Genomic DNA, 26,188 nt, shown 5'->3' with positions numbered 1-26,188 from the left:
GCAGTTCTCAAAACCTGACCCTCCTGCTAACCCAGGAAAGACAGTCTCCCCCGAGATATCAAACAGGACACGCTTGAGCCACTGTACTTTTATTCACATCCTGTATTTTGGCATTTTCCAGAGAAGGACGGGGAGAGACAGGGTGGGGCAAAGACTGAGGCGGGAGGGCGAGGGGGGCTGGCTTCCCATTTCCCTCACATCCCTCCCGGCCCCGCCACACGGGGAGTGCACACAAAGGGGGAGGGGAGGCACAGAAGCCCCCTTGGTGAAGGAGGCGGCACAAAGCTGCACCCACGCCACACACACACACACACACACACACACACGGCCACCCACACCCACGCACACACACAAACAAGCCCGCTCCACACCGGGCAGGCGGGATCACAGAGAAGCAGAGCACTGTGGGGTCAAGGGCAGGGAAGCAACAGTCTCCTCACAGACAGGCGGCCGGCCCCTCCTGCCCCATCCGACTCCATTCCCAAGGTCTCCCCGGAGCCCCCCCCAACCCACGCTTTGCCTGGCCATTCTCTCCTGGCCTCTAGCTTCTTCCCTGCTGCTGGGGACGAAAAGAAAAGGGGTACCGAGCAGGGAGGCGTCCATCCCTCAGCCCCATTCCTCATGCTGGGCAGTCTGTCCCCTGGGCGCCCTCAGGGCAGGCTCTTAGCTGGCCACTCTCTGGTAGAAGTAGATGTAGCCTAGGTCCTTGGGCGGTTTCTCAGAGGCACACACTTTCTGGTCGTTGTAGATCACCCACCTGAGGAAGGGGGTGGGGAAAAGGGTGAACAACCCAGGCAATCCTCTAGTGTGTCTCTCTGATGTGGTCCCTGGACTCAACCCTGGTAGTTCGGGGGCAAAGGCTTGAAACCTTCTCTGCCTGGGCCCCCAAACTCAGCCCAGCTGCCTCCTGTCTGAAGGGAGTGTCCCATCTCACAGGGTTGTTTCTACTCTGTGTCTTCGGACCCCTGTGCTGTCTTTACAGCCCACCCCCACCTATTCCTTTAAGGTAGAGGTCAGCAAGACTTGTCAAGGCCAGACAGGAAATATTTCAGGTTTGCAGGCCACCTGGTCTATGCAACTATGCAGCTACGCAATTTGCCTGCAGCAGCATGAAAATAGCCACAGATGATACATAAATGAATGTGGCCATGGTCGTTAAAACTATTTATAAAAGTGAGTGGCCCAATTCAGCCCTGGAGCCCTAATTTGCCAATCTGTGCCCTCAGGCTTTCCATAAATTTCTGGTGAATTGTGGCCGGCACCAGGCAGTCCCTTATGTTCCCTCCCACAACCCAGGAATATTCTAGGGTCTTCGAGGATGCCCCTACCCATTCCCCCCACTCCCTCCCCCATTCAGAAGGCACGTGCTGGCCCCTCACCTGCCTTCCTTCTTGATGTGGCAGACGTAGTGACCACACATGGTCGAGGTGCCCATGTGACTAATGAAGGCAAAGAGCTGATACTCTAGGGAAGGGGAGAGAGGGCAGAGCAGACAGTGAGGGAGGGGGATGTGTCCAGCAGCTCATGACCAGGGTGGGATTTCAGGGACGGCAGACAGGCCGGGCCCAAGTCTATCTCAGCCTCCCAGGACCCCGGCTTCAGGAATCACATCCATGGAAAGAAACTTCTGACTCTGTACCCTCCTGAGAGAAGCAGAGCCACCTGGCAGTGAAGACCTAGTGGAGCAGATTGGCTAGATTCTCCCCATGACACTCACTTCCAGGACCATCCCGGACTTTAGGTCCCACTGGTATGGACTCGGAGATGGAGTCGGCAGCCGAGCGGCCCTCCGAGATGTCCATGGCAGCTTCTGCGTCCAGGTCATCAATGTGACTGAAGATCCAGTCCACAGCCCGTTCCAAACTATTGTTCTTGGGGAGGAGGGACGTGTTACTTTTTTAAAAAGCAAGGTCAGGGTTGAGAAACCCCAGCGAAGGCTTCTGCTCCTTCATCACAGCCACTCAAGGGTGGAGCCCCAGACTGGCCAAACCACAGGGAGAGTCCTCACTTGCTCCTGAGGGGTGGAACCTCACTCCCGCCCCCATCCTCCCAGCGGACCTGTCCTCAGCTGGGGGGCGCCCGTACCGTGGCCCGCAGGGCTTTCAGGGCCTGGTCCCGGGAGAAGCCCATGGAGACGATGGTGGTCACACAGTCCTCCGGTGGGGGGTCAGCGGCTGCACTCGTGGAGCCGGGCCCGCTGGAGCCAGGCAGGATGAGGGGGTTTGCAAAATCTGGGGATGGAAGGGGTTCAAGTGTTTGGGGGAGATGCTGGCCCTGCCCGCCACCCCCCTCCCCGGCTCCAGCTCCCCAGTCCGGCCTACCCGGGTCGTCCATGTGCGACATGACCCAGTTCATGGCAGCCTCGGCCCCGCTGTTGCCAGTGTAGTAGACAGCTTTGCGGCAGGCATCCATGGGAAAGCCCATCTCCACTAGCTGGATGATGACCGACTCATCCAGCATGGGCGCTGCGGGGGAGAAGCATGGCACAGGGGCCTGACTCCTTGGGCCACTCCCTGCCCCTCCCCCAGAGCATTCCCCCAGCCCTCTCCCAACCACAGGTTCCATGCATTTTTTCCTCCACAGCCGGGCACCTTATTCCAGAACTAAAATGGCAACGCAGCCTCATGTGGGGCCAGCACTATCCTCAAGGTCTATAGAACCGAGGCCAGAAGCACCCCAGGGAGCCCCTTCCCTGTTCATTCTCCCACAACAGGCTGTTTCCAGAGTATGAGCCCCCGCCGCCACCCCTAGGCCACGAGGTTACACCCACAGAGGCAATTAGCCAGTGCTGCTCCACCCATACAGAGAACAGTTGGCTGGGGTGCTCTCTCAGTCCTCACGTCCATCAAGAGGGCAGAGACAATTTGAAAGGGAGGACAGAAGGAGCACGAAGGACAGGGTCAAGGGGTGGCAGGCAGAGAAGACCCCCATCAGCAAGGGAAAGAGACAGGCAGGAAAAAGAGTCACTAACATGTTGGAGAGGAGAAGTGAGGGGAGCAGAAGGAGTCTTCGTCTTCGTTGCCATAGAAACCAAGGCTACCTTTGGGCTCATCCGGAGTGACCAGGGGTGGGGCAATGTCGGGCAGCTCCTCCTCTCCAGGCTGCAGCCCTGTGCCCCTCAGCTGGGAGATGTCTAGCTCCTCGGGCATCTCGATGGACACGTCTAGAAAGTGTACGGCAGGACAAAGTTCACCTCGGCAGATCCCCGAGGCCCTCCTGGGAAGAGCACTCTAGGAATCTCAGGCCCCTGCCCCCATCTTGCTCTGTAATAAGATGATGCACAGAGCAGGACCCATCACTGTGTGATAAAAATAACCACAGGCTGGGTGGGGGGGTGGGGTGGGGGTGGGCAAGTGAACAGGATTCCAGTCTTAGATCTACCACCAATGAGTCACGAGCCAGAGAGGGGTCTCTGACTGTGCCACAAACGATTCTGTACTTCCATGGGGCTCAACTTCTCTAGGAAATGAAGCTAGTTCTGGGGTTGGCAAAGTCGTCAGGGGCCTGTGAGACCCGTGAAAACAAACTGTTTCAAGATTATCAAAATGAAAACATCTTACCAATTGTATAAAACTATGAAAACCACTTTTGCTTGTGTAAGTCATAACTATAAAACCAAAGAAGTCTTAAACAACAATGTCCTACTGTATAGCACAGCACACTGTACTCAATATCCTATGATAAATCATAACAAAAAAATTTAAAAAGGAATATATATGTATTAATATAACTGAATAGCTTTGCTCTACAGCAGTAATTAACACCATGTTGTAAGTCAACGATACTTCAATTAAAAAAGGTAGTTAAAAATTTTTTTTAACCCAGAGAGATGTTGTGGGGAGGGGGGTGGGAGGGGGGTTCATGTTTGGGAATGCATGTACACCCGTGGTGGATTCATGTCAATGTATGGCAAAACCAATACAGAATTATAAAGTAAAATAAAAAATAAATTAAAAAAAAATTTTTTTTTAAATCAAAGAAGTCTTAATAATGTTTCCCCTTTCAGAGGAAAGCTGAAGAAGCACTAGTTTACATGTTAAGGCCCCTTCTTTTTCTAGCATTTTCTGCGTAACCTCCCTTGCTCGTCCCGGCAACCATACCCAGTTTCTTGGGCACCCAGTCCAAACCAAAGGTGAACTTCTTGATCTGGATGACCAGGTAGTCAGGGAATGAGGCAAATCGTGTCGTCCTAGAGAAGAGAGAATGGCCTGGTACCTACAGAAGCTGTCCTGAAAGCCCCACCTGGGTCCAGCCTCTCATAAGTAGAAGAACTAACCACCCTGAAGATAATTTCATATTCCTTTCCTGCCCTGGACAGGCATCAGAGTGTCTGCAGACGAACAGCAGCAGAAGGTAGGAACTAGGGGAATGGGGGGTTCTTAGGGGCAGGAACAGCAAAGGGGAAGGTGGCTGAAATCTCGGAGGCCAAAGCACTTTCTCAGATCTCAAGTTTATGCCAGTGATGGGTGAGCAAAAAGTAAGACTATGTGCTAGAAATCTCAGTTCTGTCCACCACTGTTCCTAAGTGCCCATGCTCTGCCAGCCCTGGGGAAGCGAGCAGACAGAGGCTTCCTGAAAAGTGACCCCATCCACCCCAAGAGAGAAAAAGACTGGCAGGGGCAGGTCAAGGTAACATATAGCAGTTATCCAAGTCCACTCCTGCCAGGCCCTCTAGGTTCCCCTCAGGCCCCAGGTTACCTGCCTCAACTGATGGAAGCCTGAGTTCTGACCACAAAGGGATGAGAGAATGCAAAAGAGGCTGACAGCATCTCGGGGATGACCCTGATGGAGGCCAGGACCCATAGGACTTACTTGACAGCGACTGACTTGGCCTGCAGGGCCGTGCTCCAGAAGTCGTCCACCTGCTCGGGGGCGCCGTAGGCCTCCAGGCAGGAGCTAAAGGGCACCTGGGCCCGAACCAGCTCAGGCAGAGGCAGCTTCTCCTCTTCAGCTTGCCGCTTCTTCTCCTCATACTCCAGAAGCTCCTCTGGTGACAGAAGCAGTGGGTGGACCCTTCGGAGGGGCCGAGCCACATCCCCCCTCATCCCTGGTCTACTGCCTCTGAGGCCACGGCTCCTCTGCCTCCGCAAACCCACCAGACACACGTCTGCCTGTAACCTGGCCTCTTTCTCAGCACAGCTCAGCTGACCAGCTGTGCGCAAGGTCAATCCCACACCCCAGCCTGGTCGGCAAGCAGGGATGCTGCGGGCTCTGCTCCTGAAAGGTGCCCAAGCCCCATCACTGCCAGGCTTCAGACCCCAGGCCCTGGGAGGGTAGCAGAGCACGCACCTTTGTTCATGGCCGCATCCATGGGCACAGGCAGCTGCATGATGTAGTCCACTCGCTGGGTGTACTTCACCTTCTCCGTGGCCAGGCACTTGATCTTCTCCTCCACCAGGAAGCGGAACACTTCGTTAGGATTTTCAGAGCTCCGGCAATTCCTCTATGGGGAAGAGGCAGGGTGGGGAGGTCTGGACAGCCAAGCACTGGGGTGGGGGTCTACAAGGGTCACTGGGGGGTCAGGGAGAGAGGGGAGTGAAAGGGAGAGGGGCACAAAGAGGTGCAGGGATGGGAGAGCAGAGCAGAAACTTCCCTCATCAACCTGCCAGTTCTGGCCCATCCTGGCACTGCAGGGCTGCGTGGGAAAGTGCCTGTACTTTCTGTTTTTAATGTGGACCTCCTTTTTAAAAAAAGTCTTTACTGGGGACTTCCCACTGGTCCAGTGGCTAAGACTCAGCACTCCCAATGCAGGGGGCCCAGGTTTGATCCCTGGTTGGGGAACTGGATACGACTTGTGGAAACGAGTAAGAGTTCACATGCCACAATGAAAGTTCAAAGATCCCTTGTGCTGCAACTAAGACCAGCATGGCCAAGTCAATAAATATTAAAAAAGAAAAAAAGTATTTATTGAATTTGTTACAGTATTGCTTGTTTCTGGTTTCTTGGCCTGGAGGATCCTAGGTTCCCGACCAGGGATTGATACTGCACCCACCAGTGATTGATACTGCACCCGCCTGTGCTGGAAGGCGAAATCTCAACCACTGGACCACCAGGGAAGTCCCCTGTACTTTCTTTCTAAGCACTAAGCACTCGCCTATCATTTTCTTTGGGAGCATCCTTCATCAGGCTGCATGCATAACAAGTGTCATCAGGTGCAAACGCCACTCTCAGGAAAGGCTCAGTGCTCGGGTCACTGGGGTGGGGCTGGGCTGGGGCTGGGCTGGGGCTGACAGAGGAGGAGGAGCAAGTAAGCAGCGGGAAGAAGGGAGTGAGCTGAAGTGCAGGTAGACAGGAGAATGAGTACCCCCATGTTCCCCGGCCTCACCTCCACCATGTTGATAAGGTGCAGGAAGAACTCTTGGGCATCCTGCTGCCGGTTGGTGGAGAACTCAGGGTGACCCTTGCCAATAAGGGCCTTGAACATCCGAGGGGCGATGCCATCTTGGACTTCCTAGGCAGAGTTGGGGCAGCCATTCAGCCGGGGCCCGAGGCCACCAAGTGGCCTTCTTTAGACGCCTCCCAGATGGATCTCAGTTTCCCCACCATTCCAGAGCCTGAGAGGGACGGAGGTCCAGACCCACCTTCTGCTCCGTTACCTGCTCCCCATCACCTGACTCTGGTGCTGGCTTGGAATACTCTCCCGAGAGCAGGCCGTGGCCCAGCTTGGCCCTGTGTCATCACCGAAGAGAACAATTTAGCTTCTGTCTGACACCACCAATCTACCCCTTACCTCCCCAACTTGACCCCTGCTCAAACCCCCTTAGACAACTCTCTTAAATGTGAACCACCTTAGATTCCATGGGAACCCAGCTCAAGGCAGACAGCATGCTTGCAAGACAGCCATTGGAAAGTGTCTAGCTGGCCAGAGGCTACACTGTTGCTCACTTCAGGGGGTCATGGAGGAGAAAGAGGGCACACAGGCCCGGCTACGTACACCTGGGTGCTGAAGTCCTGGGTGGGGTCTGTTGGGGCGTTCTGGAAGATCTTTTCCAGCTTATCCACGTACCTGAGCCAAGGGAAGGATCACTGAAGGGGCTGTGGCCAGGCCCAGAGGAAAAGGGAAGGGAGCAGTCATCTACCAGTTCAGGGAACAGGTCCCTCCAGAGTGGGGAGACATGTGTTTGACACTTGGGGTCCACATCTTTCCAGCAACTCGCCTTCCCTCCCCTTCCCAAACCGGTCAGCATGCAGGGTACACAAGCCTCTGTCAGAGACGGAGCTACGGGATGGGAGAAGACACTCAGAAGTATGTTCTTTGAACAGAACGTGTTGATATGTTCTAAATTTCCATGTGTGTCTCAGGCCTTCCTATTTAGACAGGATGCTCACTTCCCTAACCCTAACTTGCCTTTCTTCTGTCTCCATGTCCCAGCCCTCCCCTCTCCCCGATCAGGTGCTCATATGATGTCACTGGCCCAAAATAAAGAGCACCTGTTGGCCCCTGAGTCCATCAGGAGGCCTGGAAGAGCCCTGGGACTGAGCATCTGGCCCCACCAGTGGGCTCATGTATAAGCAACTTTACAACCTGCTCCTCAGCATGTACCAAGAACCAAGACTGAGCTAGAACAGAGGTCCTGAGGGCACGAGAGGTGGGCGCCCAGGGGCTGGCCACTGGGAGAGAGCTGGGGGTCAGGGCACAGAGCCACGGGCCGGCTGTGGAGAGAAGGCTTGGGGGCGGGGGCTGGCGGGGGGGGGAGGGAGGACTCACTTCCTCTGGAAGTCGGGGATGCTGAAGAGCACCTGGACCACCGAGTTGAGGTAGCAGCTGTTGCCCAGGTTGCGGATGCCGGTGTAGCCGGGCCCAGACAGCGGCTTGAGCGGCACCGCCGACTCCTGGATCAGCTCCCACTCGCCGACACGCTGGTTCATGTCTATCTCCAGCTCTGTCATCGTCTTGTCCGTCTGCACGGGAGGAGGCACTTCAGACCTGCATCTTGTTTTCTTTTTAATTTGGCTGCGCCAGGTCTTAGTTGGGGCATGTAGAATCTACTTTCCTGACCAGGGATTGAACCCAGGCCCTCTGCACTGGAAGCACGGGCTTTTAGCCACTGGACCACCAGGGAAGCCCCAGACCTGTGTCTTTTATGTTCTAAAACAGTCTAGGATGAGAGCCAGCTGGAGAGAGCCTGGAACGTGCTGAATTATGGACCAGGACATGGGAGGCCCATTGGGCATCCTCCAATGCAAGTTCTGGAAGGCCACAGGCAACCGTCCAGGGGCCCATCAGGCAGCAGGCCTCCACCCACAAGAGGGGATGAAACGAACATGATGTCCCCTAGCTGAAGGGTTCCTCCACCCTGAAGCCACCCCTTCTCACTCAGATCCCCACCCCAGCATCGCTTCTTTGGTCCCTGCTAGACACTCTGCGCACGGTCACTCCCTGACCTGCACAACCACACAGCGGACGCCTGCGTCTCATCTGGTAGAAGCCGACAAGCCAAGGACCACCCCTGCCTCATTCAGAGGGACCAGCACACAGTAGGCGCTCAGTAACAGTTGCTGACGATGAAATGATTCTACAAGGCTTTTCACAGGCAGCCCACGAATCCTGGGAACTGGGGTCACCGTGGCATCTCTCTCCACCTTGCTGCCTCAGCCTGCGCCTCAGGCAAGGAGGGAGGGCCTGACGGGCAGGGACGAGAGAACCTGAGCAGAGGGCGGTCTCACCTTCTGCATCTTCAGCATGTCAATACCGAAGTGGGACAGGTGCTCGGCCAGGTTGGGATCCAGGACCATGTCATCCTCGTCATACGAGTACACATCTAGTGTGGGAGGCAGGAGCAGAGTCAGGGGGAGGGCAGTTCAGGCCCCACCCCACCACCGAGCCCACCCCCTGCCCCGAGAGGCTCGGTGGGACAGCTGGACGAGCCCAGAGGGCAACCCTCTTGGCTCCCTCAAGCATCAGTGAGGCCTCGAGCCCTTCTTGGATCGGCTGTCAGAGAAGATGCAGTCAACAGGGTGAGGGCTAGAACTGGTTGTGTCTCCACCCAGCAGAAGGAGGTTCTAGAGTGAAGTGAGTTTGGAAGAAGACTTACTCTCTTACTTACAAGAGAATGACGGTCACCACTAGGAAGGGGACTGGGGTTTTGCGGGGGCTATCTGAAAGTTCTGTTTCATCTGCAATATTTTCATTGTTTATCAGGAGACTGGACTCATGTCTGTTCGTGTCATGTGAAATGAGTAGTGGTTCAGACCCAGTGATGTCCACGTGGAGGGGGCGGGGTGTACCAGCTCCGTCGGGGGTGATGGTGCCCAGCTTGACAGCCAGCGGGTAGCCCGTCTCCCGGAAGTGCTCCACGGCATGGTTGTTGCCCCCGCTGCCATCGAAGTAGCGCCGGCCACACAGGATGGAGCCGTCCGTGAGGTTGAGCCACAGGTTCTCCCGCATGTCGCACTTGGAGCACTTCCAGCCACTGACCCCGGGGAAGAAAATGAGCCAAGTACAGGCCAGCAGTTTATGGGAGCAGAGGGTGGACAGACGGGGCTCTGCAGCTTCCCCGCTGGTCCAGGGCCTCTCCCATCGCCTCTCCTTGGGACATCCCCTCCCCGAGTCCAGCTCCCCATGAGTCTCCCTCCGTATTCTGTTCCTGAGCCTCTCTCCCTCCAGACTCCCAGGAGGGTGACCGCTCGCCCCTGCTCTGTGGGTCACACCCCAAAGTGGAGGGGGGCGCGGGGCAGGCCTCACCAGGGAGGGATCCGAGCAGGGTTGTCCAGCTGCTTGAGGTTGAAGGCATGCTTAGACACCTGCCGCACCTCCCCATCCCAGGCCTGCACCTCCTGCTTGCGGGAGGCCGAGTCAGCCGACAGGAGGGCCTCCACCGCACTGGTCACCTGGGGGAAGCAGAGGGTCAGAGGCAGGACCCAGTTCCCAGCCCCACCCGCCCCTTGGTCTTCAGCTTTCCTGGAACTTGCCCACCACACTGCTGCTCTGACCCCGCCTGCCCCAGAATCTTCAGTAGGGTGGGAAGGTGTTTATACCCGATCTCTGACAATGTCGGGCAGTCCCCCCAGCCCATCCCGAGCTATTTCCAGGTAATCTGGCAGAATGACGATCTTTACATCCTCATCATATTCAAACTTCTCCTCGTTGAGGTCAAACCCGCCTTCGACACCTGGTGAGACAAGAGAGGAGCTGGGGTGGGGGGGTGGGATAATGGGGGAGGGAGTGCGAGTAGGATGACCACTGCAGGTGGGCGCCCTCCTCTGATACAGGGCTTCACCTGGCCCCCGCCAGGGCCCCAGGGCCACTGACCAGGCCCTTCCTTTGGGGGCTTTCCTAGCACCTCTGAGAGCAGGAAAGACCAGCTCAGGGAAGAGAACAGGATGTCAGTGACGCTCACCGATGGCCAGTCGGGTGGGTTTCTTGCGGGGAGGGTCTCCAGTGCCTGCGGTCGCATCTTCCTCTTTCTACAGTGAGGCAGGAAGGGCACAATCAGCCCCAGCACCAGGGAAGGGACAAACGGACAGTGGATGGATGGGGATGGAGTGGGTTAATCTCAGAAGAGAAAGGAGCTAAAAAAAAAAAATCACACGTGCTGAGTTTTAATGGCCCCAGCAAAAGCAGGTGGGGGGCGGAAATGAGGCCCCTGGGAGGTCAGGACAGGACAGACAGATTCAACCTGGTGGCCCAGCAGGATGAGCCTGAGCGCAGCAGGTCTTGCCTACCGGGCGCCGAGTCCGCCGGAGGTGGAGGTAGACGCGCTGACCAGTCTTGTTAAAATGTCTCTCCACATACTGTTTTCCAAAGCCCAGGAATGTATTCATGCAGATGTAGAGGCCACCCTCAGACTCCTGCAGGACAAGAGGCAGGGGCAGAAACACGGGAGGGATGAAGCTTGGCCAGGGGAAGGCAAGACCTGGGGTTAGAAATGGGTGGCTTCCGGAAACAAGGTCTGTCCTCAAGCACTGTGTGGCCTCTGACAAGTCACCTATTAGCCTTTCAGGACCTGGTACATGGCTAAGAGTCTCCCCATCCTCCTGTGACTTTGGCAACGGCCAACAAGGACACCAGGGCTGAGCAATGCCTGTCAGTCACCACTCCTCTTCCTTCTTTGAAGCCCTCCAGTCAACGCAAAGAACTCCCTTATCTCCTTCCTGGAGCCTTGAGATCCAGAGTGAGTCGGGATCAACTACTACAGACCTGGGAAGAACTCCATGTCAGACACTGAACCTAAACCAGGAACACCATGACCAACCCCACCTGACCACCAAGATTCAGCAAACCTTCCTGACTGGAGGAGAAGAGATACTAGCATCTGAACATGACATCTAACCCCTGGGCTTGCCAGCAAGATCAGACCTTTCCTTTACCTCACTCTAACCAGGTGATCAAACCCTGGCCCACATTGGTTTCATCTCCTTTTTCCTGCTAAAGCCTGGCTCCAAGGGACCCATGTGCTGCTTGGGGCTCACAGCTGAACCAGGATCCCATCTGGCAAGGACATGAAGCCCAGCCTTCTCCAGCCACCACCTGGATGCCTCCTCCACCTTGTCTCCCCTCCCGCCCCCAATAACCAAATCTCCAAGAAGTCCCATCAACCTCCAACTTCAAAGCCATTTCCCTTCGGGAACAATCTAGCAACACTTTCTGAGACAGCTAAAATACATAGCCCAAGAAGAAACCAGGAAAAGACAAGTGTCCACTGTAAATCACAGCAGAGGAGGGGACATGGGCTTTCCCCAACCTGAGCGAGTCTACTAGTGCCCTTGTGAAGAGGGTGCTGGAGAAGGGAGAGGAGGAAACTGGTGACAACAGAGTCTTCTCTCAGATCCAAGCAACAACAAGGCATCTTCTTTCTGGAATTAAAGCCTCAGTGGCCTTGAAAAATTCTCTGCTGGGAATTAAAAATAGGGCAGTTCTCCATCCCATAGATCGCTCTGTACCACTCCTGAGAACTGTGCGGGTTACAAAATTTATGAATAGAGCGTTTCTCATCAGGGAAGTCACATAAACTCTTTCTACCATGAACCCAATTTAAAGATAATCAAATATGCCGGAAGTTGGTTAGCAGTCAACCAATGGAGACCTCTTGACAGGGAAGAGAGAAGAAAAGTGTAATGAGATCAAACCCCCTTTTGGATTATTCAAACCATTACTAAGGAGAGAGACAGGAGTATAGAAAGGGAGACTTCTACCATCTGTTGATAATTAAGGGGAAAAAAAAAACCTTTTCTTCCTGAGAAAGACAGCACTTCACCATCCATACACTTGATAAACTGGAAGGCCTCTGGGAGCTCTGCAGTGATTAAACTCCTCTGTTGCCAATAAAAGATGCTGATTCCACCAAGGACTGGGAACCCCAGAGTTCTGCTCTGAGCAGCTGTCCTCTTTACATTCTGCCAAAGCCAGACTTCAGAGAAGCAGCATGGTTGTCTGAGGCCCAGATCAAAGCCCAGCAAACCAAGCAACCCACAAATCACAGTGATGTCCCTGAAATGGGCCTTAGATCACCCTGCTATACTCAGCACTGGCGATGCATTAATGAAGCCTTTCCACTCTGACTTGCAGTTTTCCCAGCCATGAGCTGGTCTGGCTGAACACCCTGGGCAGGGCCCACAGCGGCTTGAGGGAGGGGTGGTGAGGGGGGCGGATCCCAGCCAGGCTGCTGCCCTCAGTTCAGGCTCTGGCCTAGCTGGAGGCTTGTGTCTGCCTGACGGTGTCACAGGAAGGCAGAACTGCAGGAAGGGAGGTACCGGGTGGAGCCTGCCAAACGTGAAGCACGGTGTGGGTGGTGGCTTTGTCTAACTAGTCAGCAGTGGGAGTGGGATGGGAAAGAAGCCTTAGTGTTCCCCACGAAAGAAACCATCTCTCTGGGAATACTTTTCAAAGGTTTCCCTCTGCTCTCTCTGATGGACGGGAGAAAGAAAGGGGGCTGCGGCCATGATTCACCTCAAAGGAGAAACGACTAGAGCTTTCCTCTCCTCTTCCACCCCCCACCCAATGACCCACCTCCCCGCCCCCTGACCATATTAACCATGGGTGGAGGCTCTATAACTCAGTCTTTCTCAGACCCAGCCTTCTTCAAGGCCACTTCCAGGCTACTAGGCGCCTGGGAACTGCAGTCCCCACCCTACTACCCCCAACCCGGGCTCAGAACAGTGGTGGTGGGGGGGGGTCGCCCCATCCCTCCCACACGAGACTACAAAACCCGGAGAGCCATGCGCGACAAGCAAGGCCAACTCCCAGGCTTTCGCAGGGGTCCACGTGGGAGATGTAGTCCGGCAACTAGGTGGAGCCTCTAGTTTAGAACGTCAATGAGGGGAGTGAGCGACTACAATCTCCACAGTACTCCACGAGACGAGGAGCGGGTGGGGCGGGCGGGATGGCTTTCGGGAGTGGTAGTCAGATGACAGCTCGTGCGAATTCAAAGCAATGGCAGGAGTAGCGTGGAAGACTACAAGTCCCATGGTGCACCGCAGGGAGGCGGTGGCCCAAGCCTTGCAGGCCCCGGCAGAATGACCAGGGAGATGGAAGTCGTGCTCGCTGCGGGCGTGGGGAATGGGCTTACCGGTGTGTCGAAGGAGAAGGCGCACTCGTCTTTGTGGACCCGGTCTCCAGCCTTGGGGACCCGGATCGTCGGTAATACTGACAGCAGCGCCTCTTCACTCAGCTCCGCCATGACACCGGCACCAGCTCCTCCACACACAGCGGTTCTCACCGCTTCTAGTCCCCCCTACCCTTCCGTCCAATGAGCACTACTCGTTAGGTGCATGCGCCGAAGGGAAGACGCGCGAGAATGGCAGTTGGACCGAGCCTGCCCGCTAGTGCTCCGCCCTCTGCCCGCCTCTTGACCATCGCCAATGAAAAGCGCTTCTAATGCAATCGATGGTCGAAAGAGCCAATCCCACTCCTCCAGGGAAAAGCGCACGTAGAACAGCGAGGTGGGCCCAGGAGTTTTGCTGCCGAGACTCTGGGACCCTACAGTGCATTCGCTTATCGTCTATAGAAGAGCAGGAACTGATGGTTGTTTAAACCAGTCAACCCCAGAAACTTTCCTGGGAGACCTGTCCAGTGGGAAAATTAAAGGGCAGCTGTAGTCTAGGTATTTGAAAAGGGGCTATCCAATGAGGCGGGGTTCGAGAGGGCTAGTGTTGAGTGATTGCTAACTACGTCGACCAATGAGGATTACTATCTTTCTGGCCTTAGAAAAAAAATGTTCGTAACTCCGTCTCCAGCGGGATATGAAAATAATAACAGCGTACTAACTCATGATTTTATTTTTAAATAAAATCACTTCATTTTGAAACCGAAGGTCTCTTAACGCGAAGATTAGCATCCCGCAAAATCTCACAACCGGCAGCCCGGTACGGAACAAAAGTCCGCTTAGCAAGGAGGCGTCAGCCCGGAGAGTCAAGCCGCTACCTATTGGTCCCACGGACCCATGATAGACGTTCAGGCAGCCCATTGGCTTCCTTTATTGGAGGCGGGACTGACAGAGACGGCCTATAGGAGCCGGCATCGATTCAGCCAATAGGGTTGGGGCAGGGGCGTGGCGGGAAGTTTGAAACTCAGCTGCGGGAGTTAAGGATTGAGCCGCTTTGAACCCAGAGGTGGAATTGGGGCCCGGTAAGGGATTTGAATAAATTAGTGAATAATTTAGAGGGCCCAGCAGGCCCTGAAGGAGTTGCCTTGTCTACTGTATTAGTCATCATCCCCGCAGATACCTCTGGCCCGGCGGCCAGGCCGTTTCTCAGCGGGGAACGGGGGGAGATCGGGTGGTCTGGAATCAAAGGTCGAATGTGGTCGCCGTAAGGGCTGAGACCTGAGTCATTTCTCGCAGGCATCCCTCCTCTCCCGGGCCGGGCCCTGCCCCATCCTATTTCTGCTGGTTACGATGGGCTCAGCTAAGAGCGTCCCAGTCACTCCAGCGCGGCCTCCGCCGCACAACAAGCTTCTGGCTCGAGTGGCGGACCCCCGTTCACCCAGCGCCGGCATCCTGCGCACTCCCATCCAGGTACACAGGGGTGGCAAGGAGGAGGCAGCGAATCTGTCTCAGTTTCGGAGTCGCTAAGAGAGTCCCCCTCCAGTACTCTTGTCTGGAGAATCCCATGGACGAAGGAGCCTGTGGGCTGCAGTCCATGGGGTCGCTGAGAGTCGGTCACGAGTGAGCGACTTCACTTTCACTTTTCACTTTCATGCATTGGAGAAGGAAATGGCAACCCACTCCAGTGTTCTTGCCTAGAGAATCCCAGGGACAGGGGAGCCTGGTGGGCTGCCGTCTATGGAGTCGCACAGAGTCGGACACGACTGAAGCGACGCAGCAGCAGCAGCAGCAGCAGCAGCAGCAAGAGAATCCTAATCTGAGAACTCTCCGTTCCTCCAGTACCCCTCGCCTTTGAGTCCTTATTTTCCATACTCTCAATCCCGGTGAAGTAGGCTGAATATCTGAGGGCCTTTGCAATTCCCGTCTGCAGTATGGATCTAAGGCTACAAACCTGGGAGGGGAGAGTTGAGGGCCCAGACTCATTCTAGCCTTTGGTCCTGACAGGTAGAGAGCTCCCCACAGCCAAGCCTGCCAGCAGGGGAGCAGGTGGAGGGACCTAAGCTGGTCCAGGACTCAGATCCCCGCTCCCCTACCCTTGGCATTGCACGGACACCTATGAAGACAAGCGGAGGTAAGTGTTGGGCCCAATGCTGTCATCCTCCTGCTTTGAACCCACGTCTTTCTTTTTTCAACACTTTGCTGTCTCTCAATGCCTTCTCTTCTCCCAATCCCTCACTGACCAGGGCGCGAATTCTAAGGGCCATGTATCCCTTCCTCCTTGCTGAATGATTTGTGACAGATGGTCACTATCTCATGTCACTTCTCCCCTCCCCAGAGCCCCCAAGTCCACTGGTGAAACAACTGAGTGATGTATTTGAGACCGAAGACCCCAAATTAAGCCTTCCCCCCGAAGCTATTCTGCCCCTAGAGACACCTTCATCTCCTCGACCGGACTTGCCTCTGGGCACCCAGGTTTCCGTTGAAGATCAAGTGCCTCCTGGGAGCCAGACTGAGCTCCCTGCCGAGCAGGTGTTTGCCAAGGAGAAAACAGGACATGCCTCAGAAACTCCTGTGTCCAGCCGGAGCTCAGACAAGCCCTTGCGAGACCCCGAGACTCCTCGATCTTCAGGTACAGAATCTAAGGGCACAGGGTGGGGAAGAACAATTGGGAGAACACTCTGGGATAACGTCTACAGATGGACAGAGGAGGAATAACCTGAAAGCCCCTAACCTTGGCTGCTTGTTTTAATTCCTTACTCACTTGAGGTTCTAAGTGTGTGTGCCTGTGCATGTATGTGTGTGTGTTAATTCACTTATGTCGTGTCTGACTCTTTTCGACCCTGTGGACTATAGCCTGCTAGGCTCCTCTGTCCATGGATTCTCCAGGCAAGATACTGGAGTGGGTTGCCATGACCTCCTCCAAGGGATCGTCCTGACCCAGAGATCAAACCTGTGTCTTGTGTCTCCTGCACAGGTTCTAAGCGCAGCAGGCGGAAAGCAAACAGCAAGGTGCCAGGGAGGTCTCCTCTCACCATCCTGCAGGATGACAACTCCCCCGGGGCTCTGACCCCACGACAGGTAAAGGGCGAGCGGGTGAAAGCTGTTACTAGGAAAGCCAGAGTAATGATGGGGGCCTTTTCCCCACCCGATCTTCTCTCCCCGAACAGCCTCCTGCCCTCCCTCACCTTGCCCAATGCCTTTTGCAGGGTAAGCAGCCTTCCCTGAGTGAAAACTTTAGGGAACTAAAGGAAGGGGCTGTTCTGGGAACTGGACGACTTCTGAAAACTGGAGGACGAGCATGGGAGCAAGGCCAGGGTCATGACAAGGAAAATCAGCACTTCCCTTTGGTGGAGAACTAGACATGCTTGGCTCCAGCACCAGACTCCCCAAGGGCCTGGCCATGTTTGGGTCCTCCCACCCCTTCTTGCCCTGGGAGACTGGAAAGGTTCGTTCTCTTAACTCCCCCTAAACTGCCAACCTTGGGACTCAGAGCTTCGTTGGTTTTCTTTGTGTCTGACATATTTCTGAATATTAAAGCAAGTGATTTTAAGTTATATTTTTAAGTGTTATACCTAAACCATGCACTGGGTCTCCTGTCTGCAGAAAGCCTGGAGGGGGCTTGCATTCCCTGGCCTAACTGTCCCCATGCTGGCACCTCCGAGCCTCATCTACACACCTCCCCTAAATCCCAGTGTTCCCCAGGGTGCTGTCCTTGGCCCTTTCCTCTTGCTGTCCCTGGATGTTTACTTCTGGAGCTTTTTTTTTAAATTGGAGTATAGTTGCTTTACACTGCTGTGTCAGTTTCTGCTGACAAACTGAATCACAGGGCCTGGCCATGTTCTAGGTCCTCCCACCCCTTCTTGCCCTGGGAGACTGGAAAGGTTCGTTCTCTTAACTCCCCCTAAACTGCCAACCCTGGGACTCAGAGCTTCGTTGGTTTTCTTTGTGTCTGACGTATTTCTGTGTATTAAAGCAAGTGATTTAAACAAAGTGAATCAGCCATACATATACATATATCCCCTCTTCCTTGGATTTTCTTACAGTTTAGGTCACCACAGAGCACTGAGTGGAGTTCCCTGTGCTATTCAGTAAGTAGGCTCTCGTTAGTTATCTACTTTATGCATTGCTGTTGTTGCTGCTGTTCAGTTGCTGACTCAAGTCTGACTCTTTGCGATCCCATGGACCGCAGCACTCCAGGCTTCCCTGTCATTTACTGTCTGCTGGAGTTTGCTCAAACTCATGTCCGTTGAGTCGGTGATGCCATTCTACCATCTCATCCTCTGTCGTTCCCTTTTCCTCCTACCTTCAATCTTTCCCAGCATCAGGGAAAGTAAGTCAGCTCTTCACATCAGGTGGCCAAAGTATTGGAGCTTCAACTTCAGCATCAGTCCTTTCAACGAATATTCAGGGTTGATTTCCTTTAGGATTGACTGATTTGATCCTATACACAGTAGTGTATATATGTCAATCCCAATCTCCCAATTCATCCCACCACCACCCCTTCCCCCCACTTCTGGGGCTTCAGCTGTCCTTCACCCGATTGCTGGTAACACCCAGGTCTCTGTACCTAACCCTCACCTTCATCCAGCTGCCCCAGAGGCACTTCAGAGTCAACTTGTCTGAAGTTGAATGTGTCCTCTTCCCCTAAAGTTACTCTGCCTCCCCTCACCCTGTGAATGACAGCACTCTCCACCTGGTTGCCAAACCCTAACCTTGGGCACCATCTCAAATCTTCCCCTCCGAATATCCCACATCCTCGCCCTGGTTCACTTCCTCCTGGTGATTCCATATCTTTAGTCTCTTTCCCGTCCCTTCCCTCCCCACTCTGTCCTGCCACCTGCCTCCTACCTTGTTTACCTCCATTCCCTCCAGGCTCTCCCTTCTTCCATTTCATCCACCTATATTGCTATGAGGGCGATGTTCCCAAGAAGCATCACTGATTATTACCATTCTGCTCAAAACTCTTCAGTTGTTCCCCATTGCCTATAGCTTTCTATAGGCCTTTTGTAATCTGATTCCTTCTCAACATAACCTTTCTGTGCAAACACACTTGTACGCACCAAAGGCAGGCGGTGTTGAGCTGTCGTGCAGATCCCACCCCACCTCAGCCACCTTCTCCTCCTGACCCATCTCAGGCCTTGGTCCTGAGGCTTGAGTTTCTGCCTCCACTCTCCCTTCTGCCTGCAGCTATCTGGTACTCAACCTCTATCACCACACTTGTAATACTTCGTTACTTAAGGGGACCTGTGTCTTTCCAGAAGAGGAGAGGATGGGAGACAAACATCACACGCATACAAGGCGCTACTCTTTATTGCAGGTGCTTGAGGAGAGGCAAGAAGGTAGACAAAAGAGAAAGCACGAAGGGGAAGGGGCCAGGACCCTAGTTGTGTCAGAGCCACAGTCACGGGGCCGAGCACCCTGTGCCAACCAGGTCTAGACAAAGGTGGTAGCTCTGGGGGAGGAATCCTAGGGCCTGCGGCCTCAGACACAGAGCCTGCTAGGCCTGCCAAAGTTAGGGTTAGGGATGGGTGGGGGTCCATTGTCCTTGCTCACGATGGGAGAGGGGAGGCCCGGGAGGAGGTGGGGCAGTTCCCCTGCCCCTAATGAGTCCCTGATGCTGCCTCCCAAAGGCACACTCCCCATATTCCCCACTGCCCTCAAAGGGGGAAAGCTGGGGTGTAGAAGAGAAAAGCTCAAAGAAACCTTAAACTGGGCAGGAGAGGGGCAGCTGAGTGAGTGTCTTCATGGCCTTTTATATCCCCTCGTCCAGCCTCCTCAGTTCCAGATTTTGAGGAAGCTGTCCCAGGATCCGGTGGCCACAGCCATCCCATCAGCTGTGACCCCCAGGCAGCTGACCCTGTTATCGTGGCCAGAGAGGATACCTTAAGAAAAAGGGAGAGGAGTCAGCCTGGCAGGTGTTAGGGAGCTGGGGTTAGAGGTTAGCGGGGCAGGGCATCCGACTAAATGAGGAAAGCGGATTAGTCCCAAGGGGTGGGGTTTCCCTCGAGGCCAATCTCCCCTCCAGGATCTGGGGTGGGTGAGGGATGGGAGGGTTGGACATTGTGTCAGCTGCTGAGAGAAAAGCAAGGGCACCTTGACCCAGAAAACGGGGAAGGAGGGCTTCCAAATGAGGCCCTGAGACAAGTGACTCGGCCAAGGGCACTCGGACAGTAAGCAGTGGAATTAAGGTCTGGATCCTGACTCTGGCCAGTGTTCTCTTCCCTGGGTACCCAGCCTCTCCCAAGAGAGGAAGCCACGATATCTGATTCAACTTCAGACCAGGCCAGTCCCAGAGAAGCACCCGGGTTGGGATCAGGGCCCTCAAGTCACATCCCATCCCCTGGTCTCTTGTCACTGCAAAATCCCCACGGTGGCCCTTCCCTTCTGTGGAGGCCCCTGAAACCCAGCCCTGACTGGACAGTCCAGGTCCACAGGTCTGGGGGTGACCGGAAGGAGCTCCTCTGGCGGGGAGCAGCTGCAGCAGTGGGCTATGGCGAAGGGCCGCTTAGAGCAACTTCGCTTTGAGAGGAGATGGTTCTGGACTGGGAACTGAGGGTACTGGCCCTAGGGGCAGAGCTCAGAGTCAGCCAGTGATGAGGGAGCAGCAGTGAGAGGGTGCCCACAGGGGAGGCCAGGTGGCCGCGGCCGGCAGGCTCTTACCCACGCGCTCGCACTTCATGGAGTCCCACACGTTGCAGTTGAAGTCGTCGTAGCCCGCGAAAAGCAGGCGGCCGCTGAGTGAGAAGGCCACAGATGTGATGCCACAGATGATGCTCTCATGGGCGTAGGTGGTCAGCTCCTGGTCGGCCCGCAAGTCAAACAGGCGGCAGGAGGCATCATCTGAGCCCGTGCAGATGGCCTCTCCATTGGGGAAGAACTGCAGATACAGGTGGCCGGGGTGGGGGTAGGGGGGCGGTGAGGGTCAGGACTCAGACCTGGGCAGCACTCGACCTCTCCTGCCCTCTCCCTGCTCCACGCCAGTTCCCTCAGCTTCTCTGGCTCCCGCTCCATCCCTTCTGTGGCCTGCCAGCTGCAGCCAGGCTCCCTACACCCTCCCTGTCTCCACAGTACTGCCACACGGCAGGGGACAGCATGGGGCTGAGGGTGGGTGGGCAGCATGCCCACGGTCACACGGTCAGAAGGGTGGAGGCTGTCCCAGACGCCAGCATCTCCAGGCCCTGGATCAGTGTGTCAGCACAGGGCCAAGTACACAAGCATATCCTGAATCTCATCCTCAGGAAATGTCTCATAACCCGATGGAGGGAAAGTCTAGAGAAAACTGGCCTGTACTCGTCCAAAGTGTCAATGTCACCAAAGATAGGAAAAGGGCAAAAAAGGTTTCCAGTTTAAAAGAAACTGAAAAGACAAGGCAAGGAAATGCGACGTGTGTTCGAGGACAGAGAAAACATTGCTCTTTTGGAGATAACTGGTGAAATTGGAATACAGACTGCAGACTATAGTATTGCATCAATTTAAACTTCTGATTTTAAGAATTAGACTGCCAGGAATTCCCTAGTGGTCTGGGCATTAGGACTGTGTTCTTCCACTGCAGGGGGCATGGGGGAACTAAGATCCTGCAAGTCACATGGCAATAAAATCAAAATCAAAATCACAGCATAATAATAGAAATTTATAAAAGTTAAAAAATAAACAATTAGACTATGAGTATGGAAGAGATTGGCCTTGATTTTAGGAAGTATATATTGAAGTGTGTATGTGCTAAGTCACTTCAGTAGTGTCCAACACTTTGCAACCCAAGGGACCAAAAACCATCAGGTTCCTCTGTTCATGAGATTCTCCAGGCAAGAATACTGGAGTGGGTTGCCATTTCCTTCTCCAACACAAAGACGTATTCAAGGGCTAGAGGGGCGTGAGGTCCGCAACGTATTGTCAAAGAACCCAGGGAAAAAATTAATAACCAAGAGTATCTATACCTACATCTAGATGGGTGTGTGTCTGTGTGTCTGTTCATCCCTCCCTCCCTCCCTCTACAGAGAGGGAACCAAAAAGCATATGTGGCAGAAAGGTGACAGTGACTACGGGTGAAGGGCAGACGGGAACTGTTTCTGTTATTCTTGCAACTTTTCTGTGGGTGAAATTATTTCAAAGTGAAAAGTCAGAAGGAAAGAGGCGGGGGGCTGTGGGAGGGGATGAAGGTTGAGTTAGGGGTGGGGTGGGGAGGTGGTCCCCGGAGGACACTGAAGCAGGGAGGCTCACGCAGATGGCGTTGATGTCCGACTCGTGGCCCGTGAAGGTCTGCCGGCAGGTCCCCTCCCGCACGTCCCAGAGCTTGGCGCTGGCGTCGCAGGCCCCCGAGATGAAGAGTCTGAAGTCAGGGGACACGGCCAGGCTCATGCAGTCCCCTGTGTGCCCCACAAACACAGTCTTCTGCTGCCCAGTCTCGATGTCCCACAGGGCGCTGCGGGGGGGGGGGCACGCTGTCACCCAGCGAGGCCGGCACAGAGGTGCTGCCCCAGCCATCGCACCCACGGGCGCCCGGGCCTCACCACGTGGTGTCCCCAGAGCTGGTCACAATGTTGTTGTCGTCCAGGAAACGGCAGCAGGAGAGATAACCTGGGTCGGGGGTTGAGGGCGGTTAGGACAGGGCCCTGGCTGCTGGGCACAACCCACAGGTACCCTCGGCCTCTCACCTGTGTGAGCCGACAGCTCCCGGCTGACCTTGACGTTGCCCTCCCGGGATTTGAGGCTGTAGATGGAACACATGTTGTCCAGCCCCCCACAGGCCACGAAGTTCCCTGACGGGGCGTAGGCACAGGTCATGACCCAGGAGGAACGAAGTGGGATGGCGTGGACCTGCAGGGGTGGGGTGGCAGGGGCCTGGGCTGAGCTCCCAGGTGGGGAGCACAGGAAAGGCATGGGATGCCCCCAGGAAGGCGGGTGACAGCGGGGCCGTGGGCTGGGCTGGTACCTTGTTGGTGGTGTATGTGTCCCACACGATCAGCTTCCCATCTTGCGAGGCGCTTACCAACAGCCTGGGCAAAGGAGAGACACACGTGTCTCCCAACCCTCCTTTCCTGCCTGTCTCCCCCAACCCCCCCACCCCCCAGCCCAGGCCTCTTAAGCCTCACTTAGAGTCGGTGGCCCAGTGCATGGCGTAGATCTTTGCCAGGTGTCCCCTTAAGGTCCGCCGTGTCCGCATCTGCACACGTCCCACGACTTCGAGGCCAGACACCAGCTGCAGGAAGTTAGTTAGCTCAGTTGCTCAGTTGTGTCCAACTGTTTGCGACCCCATGGACTGTAGCCCGCCACGCTCCCCTGTCCATGGAATTCTCCAGGCAAGAATACCGGTGTGGGTTGCCATTCCCTTCTCCAGGGGATCTTCCCCACACAGGAACTGAATCCACGTCTCCTGCATTGCAGGTGGATTCTTTACCATCTGAGCCACCAGGGAAGCTCTGAAAGGGGGTGTCAGAAGTCAGGGGGAGTGGACCTCCCTGTGCGTGGTTAGGACTCTGTGCTCCAAATGCAGGCACATGGGTTCAATCCCTGGTTGGAGAACTAGGATCCTACACGCCACACAGCACAGATAAAAATAAATCAGGGTGAGCAGGGTGCATGCCTATGTGTCAGTGTCTGAGCCAGGATTGTGTGTGAGCTTCTGTTCCATGCCCAGCTCGAAGTCGGGCCCCTAGCCTGACTGAGGGCTGAGAAGTCAACCCTGCCCAGGAGTGGCTTAGATGGGTTGTAGAGATAGACATGGGCAAGGCCAGGGTGTGTGGCTAAGGGTTTAACCACCATCTCTCCTGGGTGGAGGTGAGGGGGAAGGGGGGTTCCATCATGTAAACACCCCCACCCTGACCGATTCAAGCTGCCAGTGTGAGTCCACCACACATGGACTTGGGATGATATGCACATGTTTGGTTGAATCCAGCTGCTAGGAGCCTGCCCTCACCCACGGCTGCTGCTCGGCCGGCGCTAAGTGGGTATCCAGAGCAGCACCATGACACTGAACTGCACCCTCCTGACACTTGGGGTCCTATGCCCCTGAGGCTCCTTTGGCCTTCTAGACATTAGACTGGGGCTCCAGAGTCAAAAGACCTGACTTGCCATTTATTTGCTTTGTTATCTCAGGCAAGTTACTTAACCTCTCTGAGCCCCCTTTTCCATCTGTAAAAATGAAGGAAGTTTTTAGCACCAGACTTAAGGAGTTGTCAGGAAATGAAATGAAATTATGTATTTAAGCAACTTAGCCCAGTGCCTGGCTCATGTTCAGTAAATGTTTACTCTTATTATTAACATTTAATTCAACCTAAGATGGCACCAGCTCCAAGAAGCACCATTCTTTTATGGATCACTAAGAAAGAAAAAGTGCTACCGATTATAACTGTAAGGATCACTGTTGGATGCATCTCAATTTCCAGGATGTCAAAATGTGGGGGGAAAAAAATGCATCCAGGACTGAAAAAGTGCACTATCAGTCAGCTCGTAATTAAGAGTCTTGTCTGGGGTCTGGGCTTTCCAGGTGACTCAGTGGTAAAGAATCCACCTGCACACACAGGAGATGCACGTTCAATCCCTGGATTGGGAAGATCCCCTGGAGAAGGAAATGGCAACCCACTCCAGTATTCTTGCCTGGAGAGTTCCATGGACAGAGGAGCCTAGCTGGCTACAGTCCACGGGGTCGCAAAAGAGTCAGACAGGACTGAGCGACTAAACAACAACAGCTAGTCTCCAAGGGCTTCTGGTTTAACAGCCCTAGTCCTCTTCATCTTGGCCAGCCAGCCAGGAGGGGTTGGCGCTCTTGTTTTGTGGATGAGGACAGTGTCTGCCTCCCTAGGCTCCAACTCAGTGCCTGACCCATAGCAGACCTCACAAAATGTTGAATGAATTAATTCATGTCGTTCCTCATTCCAAGGACGCACTGTACTGGAGCCTGGGTGCCAGGCTATGGCTGGTCAGGGGGCTCCCACGCCATCCCCTCCCCTCCACCCCTCCCTTCTGGCCCTGTCGGGGGTGGCGGGGGCTCACCTCTGCCAGGGTAGTGTCGGCACAGGCTTTCCTGGCATCCTGGGGGGAAAGCAGACATGGGCATGGGTAGGGGCAGGGTGTGTGCACGGGTGTCTAGGTGGGTGGGTTTGGGGCTCTCTGGTTTTGAGGGGCGGGGGGCACATCTCAAATCTGAGCTCCAAGTTCAGGAAGTCTCTGGACACTTCCAGGTCAGGGGTCTCTGCGATGTCAATCAGGGTGAAGCCAGCCCTTCCCCCGGGGGCCACACTCGGTTCCTGGTTCCCCCATGTCCCCTGGTGGGATGGAGGGTTCTGGGGTTACTGCGATCTGCTTCTTGAGCTGCTCCGCTTCCTGCCGCAACTGTTCCATCTCCCCCATGGCGGACGGCTTGAGGGGTGGCTCCTCGGTCTCCTGCCAGGGACACGGGGTGTGTGTAGGGGGACCCCCACCAGACCACGTTTGTGTTCCTTGTGTCCCACACCAGACTCCTCATGGAGCCTGGAGCCCCTCCCCACATCGGGCCAGGATTGGGTGGTCTGCACCGCCTCCCCTGCCATTTGGAGTCCTGGGCCTCCCCCGAGCCCCCCGCAGCCCCCAGACCCAGAGGGCAGAGCCAGGCCAGCCCCTCTTACTTGGGCTCTGACTTTAAGCTTCCAGCTCTGGTCCCCAGGCGCCTCCTGGCTCCCTCAGCCGCGACACCCGCCCGTCACCTGCCCCGGCTCTGCTGCCAGAGGAGCTGGCCTGGCCTGGCCCCGCTTGGGGCGGGGTGCGGGGGGGTGCAGACAGGGAAGGGTAGGGCCAATGACGACTGTCAGGCAAATGAAATCAGCTGGAGGGTGGCGGCGGGTGGCGGGGGGTGGGGGACCCAGGGGACGGGGAGGGAGGTGTGCAGCTTGTAGAGGGGCCTAGGCCCAGCCCAGGGAGGGTGGGAGCAGGAGTGTGGGGCTACAGCGGGGCAGGGCGCCACCCCCGCACCCTGCAACAAGCCCTGGAGGGAGGAGGGGTGGGGTGCCTCCCTGGCCAGTCCCTCTCCAGGCAGAGAGCAGAGCATCAGGCCCCACAGGATTAGAGCAAAGCTGTGAGGATTAAGGGTTGGGTCTGGGAGGGTGCAAAGGAGCAGCCCGACCATGTTCCAGGGTCCCCCCACAGGTCTGGCCCCCCATCTTGTGGTGATGATCTTCTCCATCAGGGCCTACCTAGCAACTAGCCCAGGAGCCAGAGAGCAAGCGGGAGAGATGGCCCATTGTCAACACCCCGAGTTGTGCTCCCGAGCTCAGGGTGGTGGGGGAGAGGGCTGTGGTGGCCATGGGGAGGCACAGGCAGGAGCTGAGATTAGAAGGCACTGATCTGGATAATCCTTCTTCAGGACAAACCCCAACCAGCTGCCCCTGGGGGCTGATCCTGGGGGGTTGGGAGGAGGTCCAGGAGACCCAAAGAGGATGGACAGGCCTGGCCCAGCTTTAGGTGCAGAGGATGGCAGTGGAGAGCAAGCCCATCCGCTGCTGGCATCTGGTGTTGGGCCCTCACGACTCGCGGGACTCTGCTGGGGCCGTGAAGCCAAGAAGCAGAGGGATCAGGCTGCCCTAAGTCTCGGCCAAGCTCAGAGAGGGAAGACGCTGGCTTAGAGTAAGAGGCCCAGGGAGCAGCTGTCAGGGGTCAGGGTTCATTTGCATGAGGAAGGCAGGTGGTTGAGATTTCCCTGACAAATCACGGGCTGGAGGGGCCTATCTCCGGGA

At 55.5% G+C, this 26,188-nt stretch overlaps 3 protein-coding genes across 8 annotated transcripts; 1 reads left to right on the top strand and 2 right to left on the bottom strand.

Moving 5' to 3' along the window:
• Positions 1 to 78: 78 nt before the first annotated feature.
• USP5 (ubiquitin specific peptidase 5) lies at positions 79 to 13,778 on the bottom strand. Of its 4 annotated transcripts, none has more exons than XM_040235029.1 (20): positions 13,509 to 13,722; positions 10,666 to 10,791; positions 10,341 to 10,407; positions 9,979 to 10,112; positions 9,686 to 9,831; positions 9,229 to 9,413; positions 8,668 to 8,762; positions 7,709 to 7,902; positions 6,935 to 7,006; positions 6,582 to 6,669; positions 6,326 to 6,451; positions 5,290 to 5,443; positions 4,813 to 4,987; positions 4,101 to 4,189; positions 2,972 to 3,163; positions 2,322 to 2,465; positions 2,086 to 2,231; positions 1,718 to 1,871; positions 1,380 to 1,464; positions 79 to 757 (listed from the first exon to the last, which is right to left on the bottom strand). In XM_040235029.1, the coding sequence occupies exons 1-20, from the start codon at positions 13,617 to 13,619 to the stop codon at positions 664 to 666; spliced, it is 2,577 nt and encodes an 858-aa protein (XP_040090963.1). In that variant the 5' UTR covers positions 13,620 to 13,722; the 3' UTR covers positions 79 to 663. The 4 variants fall into 4 exon arrangements, with proteins under 4 accessions (XP_040090963.1, XP_040090966.1, XP_040090965.1 ...); XM_040235032.1 differs by having other exon boundaries at positions 3,041 to 3,163; positions 6,597 to 6,669; XM_040235031.1 differs by having other exon boundaries at positions 3,041 to 3,163; positions 13,509 to 13,706.
• A 111-nt stretch (positions 13,779 to 13,889) lies between these two features.
• Positions 13,890 to 17,469, top strand: CDCA3 (cell division cycle associated 3). Of its 3 annotated transcripts, XM_040235028.1 has the most exons (7): positions 14,478 to 14,566; positions 14,781 to 14,954; positions 15,489 to 15,615; positions 15,820 to 16,113; positions 16,459 to 16,562; positions 16,691 to 16,892; positions 17,329 to 17,469. In XM_040235028.1, the coding sequence occupies exons 2-6, from the start codon at positions 14,835 to 14,837 to the stop codon at positions 16,841 to 16,843; spliced, it is 798 nt and encodes a 265-aa protein (XP_040090962.1). In that variant the 5' UTR covers positions 14,478 to 14,566; positions 14,781 to 14,834; the 3' UTR covers positions 16,844 to 16,892; positions 17,329 to 17,469. The 3 variants fall into 3 exon arrangements, with proteins under 3 accessions (XP_040090961.1, XP_040090962.1, XP_040090959.1); XM_040235027.1 differs by lacking the exons at positions 14,478 to 14,566; positions 17,329 to 17,469 and adding an exon at positions 13,890 to 14,042 and having other exon boundaries at positions 16,691 to 17,040; XM_040235025.1 differs by lacking the exon at positions 17,329 to 17,469 and having other exon boundaries at positions 16,691 to 17,040.
• Positions 17,470 to 18,776: 1,307 nt separating this feature from the next.
• GNB3 (G protein subunit beta 3) lies at positions 18,777 to 26,009 on the bottom strand. Its single transcript, XM_040235024.1, has 11 exons — positions 25,649 to 26,009; positions 25,085 to 25,207; positions 24,774 to 24,863; positions 24,474 to 24,512; positions 22,574 to 22,680; positions 22,414 to 22,477; positions 22,136 to 22,298; positions 21,992 to 22,058; positions 21,702 to 21,903; positions 20,145 to 20,361; positions 18,777 to 19,366 (listed from the first exon to the last, which is right to left on the bottom strand). The coding sequence occupies exons 3-11, from the start codon at positions 24,828 to 24,830 to the stop codon at positions 19,260 to 19,262; spliced, it is 1,023 nt and encodes a 340-aa protein (XP_040090958.1). The 5' UTR covers positions 24,831 to 24,863; positions 25,085 to 25,207; positions 25,649 to 26,009; the 3' UTR covers positions 18,777 to 19,259.
• Between the last annotated feature and the right edge of the window lie 179 nt (positions 26,010 to 26,188).

This window comes from Oryx dammah, unplaced genomic scaffold (assembly GCF_014754425.2).
Source record: "Oryx dammah isolate SB20612 unplaced genomic scaffold, SCBI_Odam_1.1 HiC_scaffold_29, whole genome shotgun sequence".
NCBI classification, from domain to species: Eukaryota; Metazoa; Chordata; class Mammalia; order Artiodactyla; family Bovidae; genus Oryx; species Oryx dammah.
The sequence above is the reverse complement of the archived record's forward strand: the minus strand, read 5'-3'. Positions and strand labels throughout refer to the sequence as shown.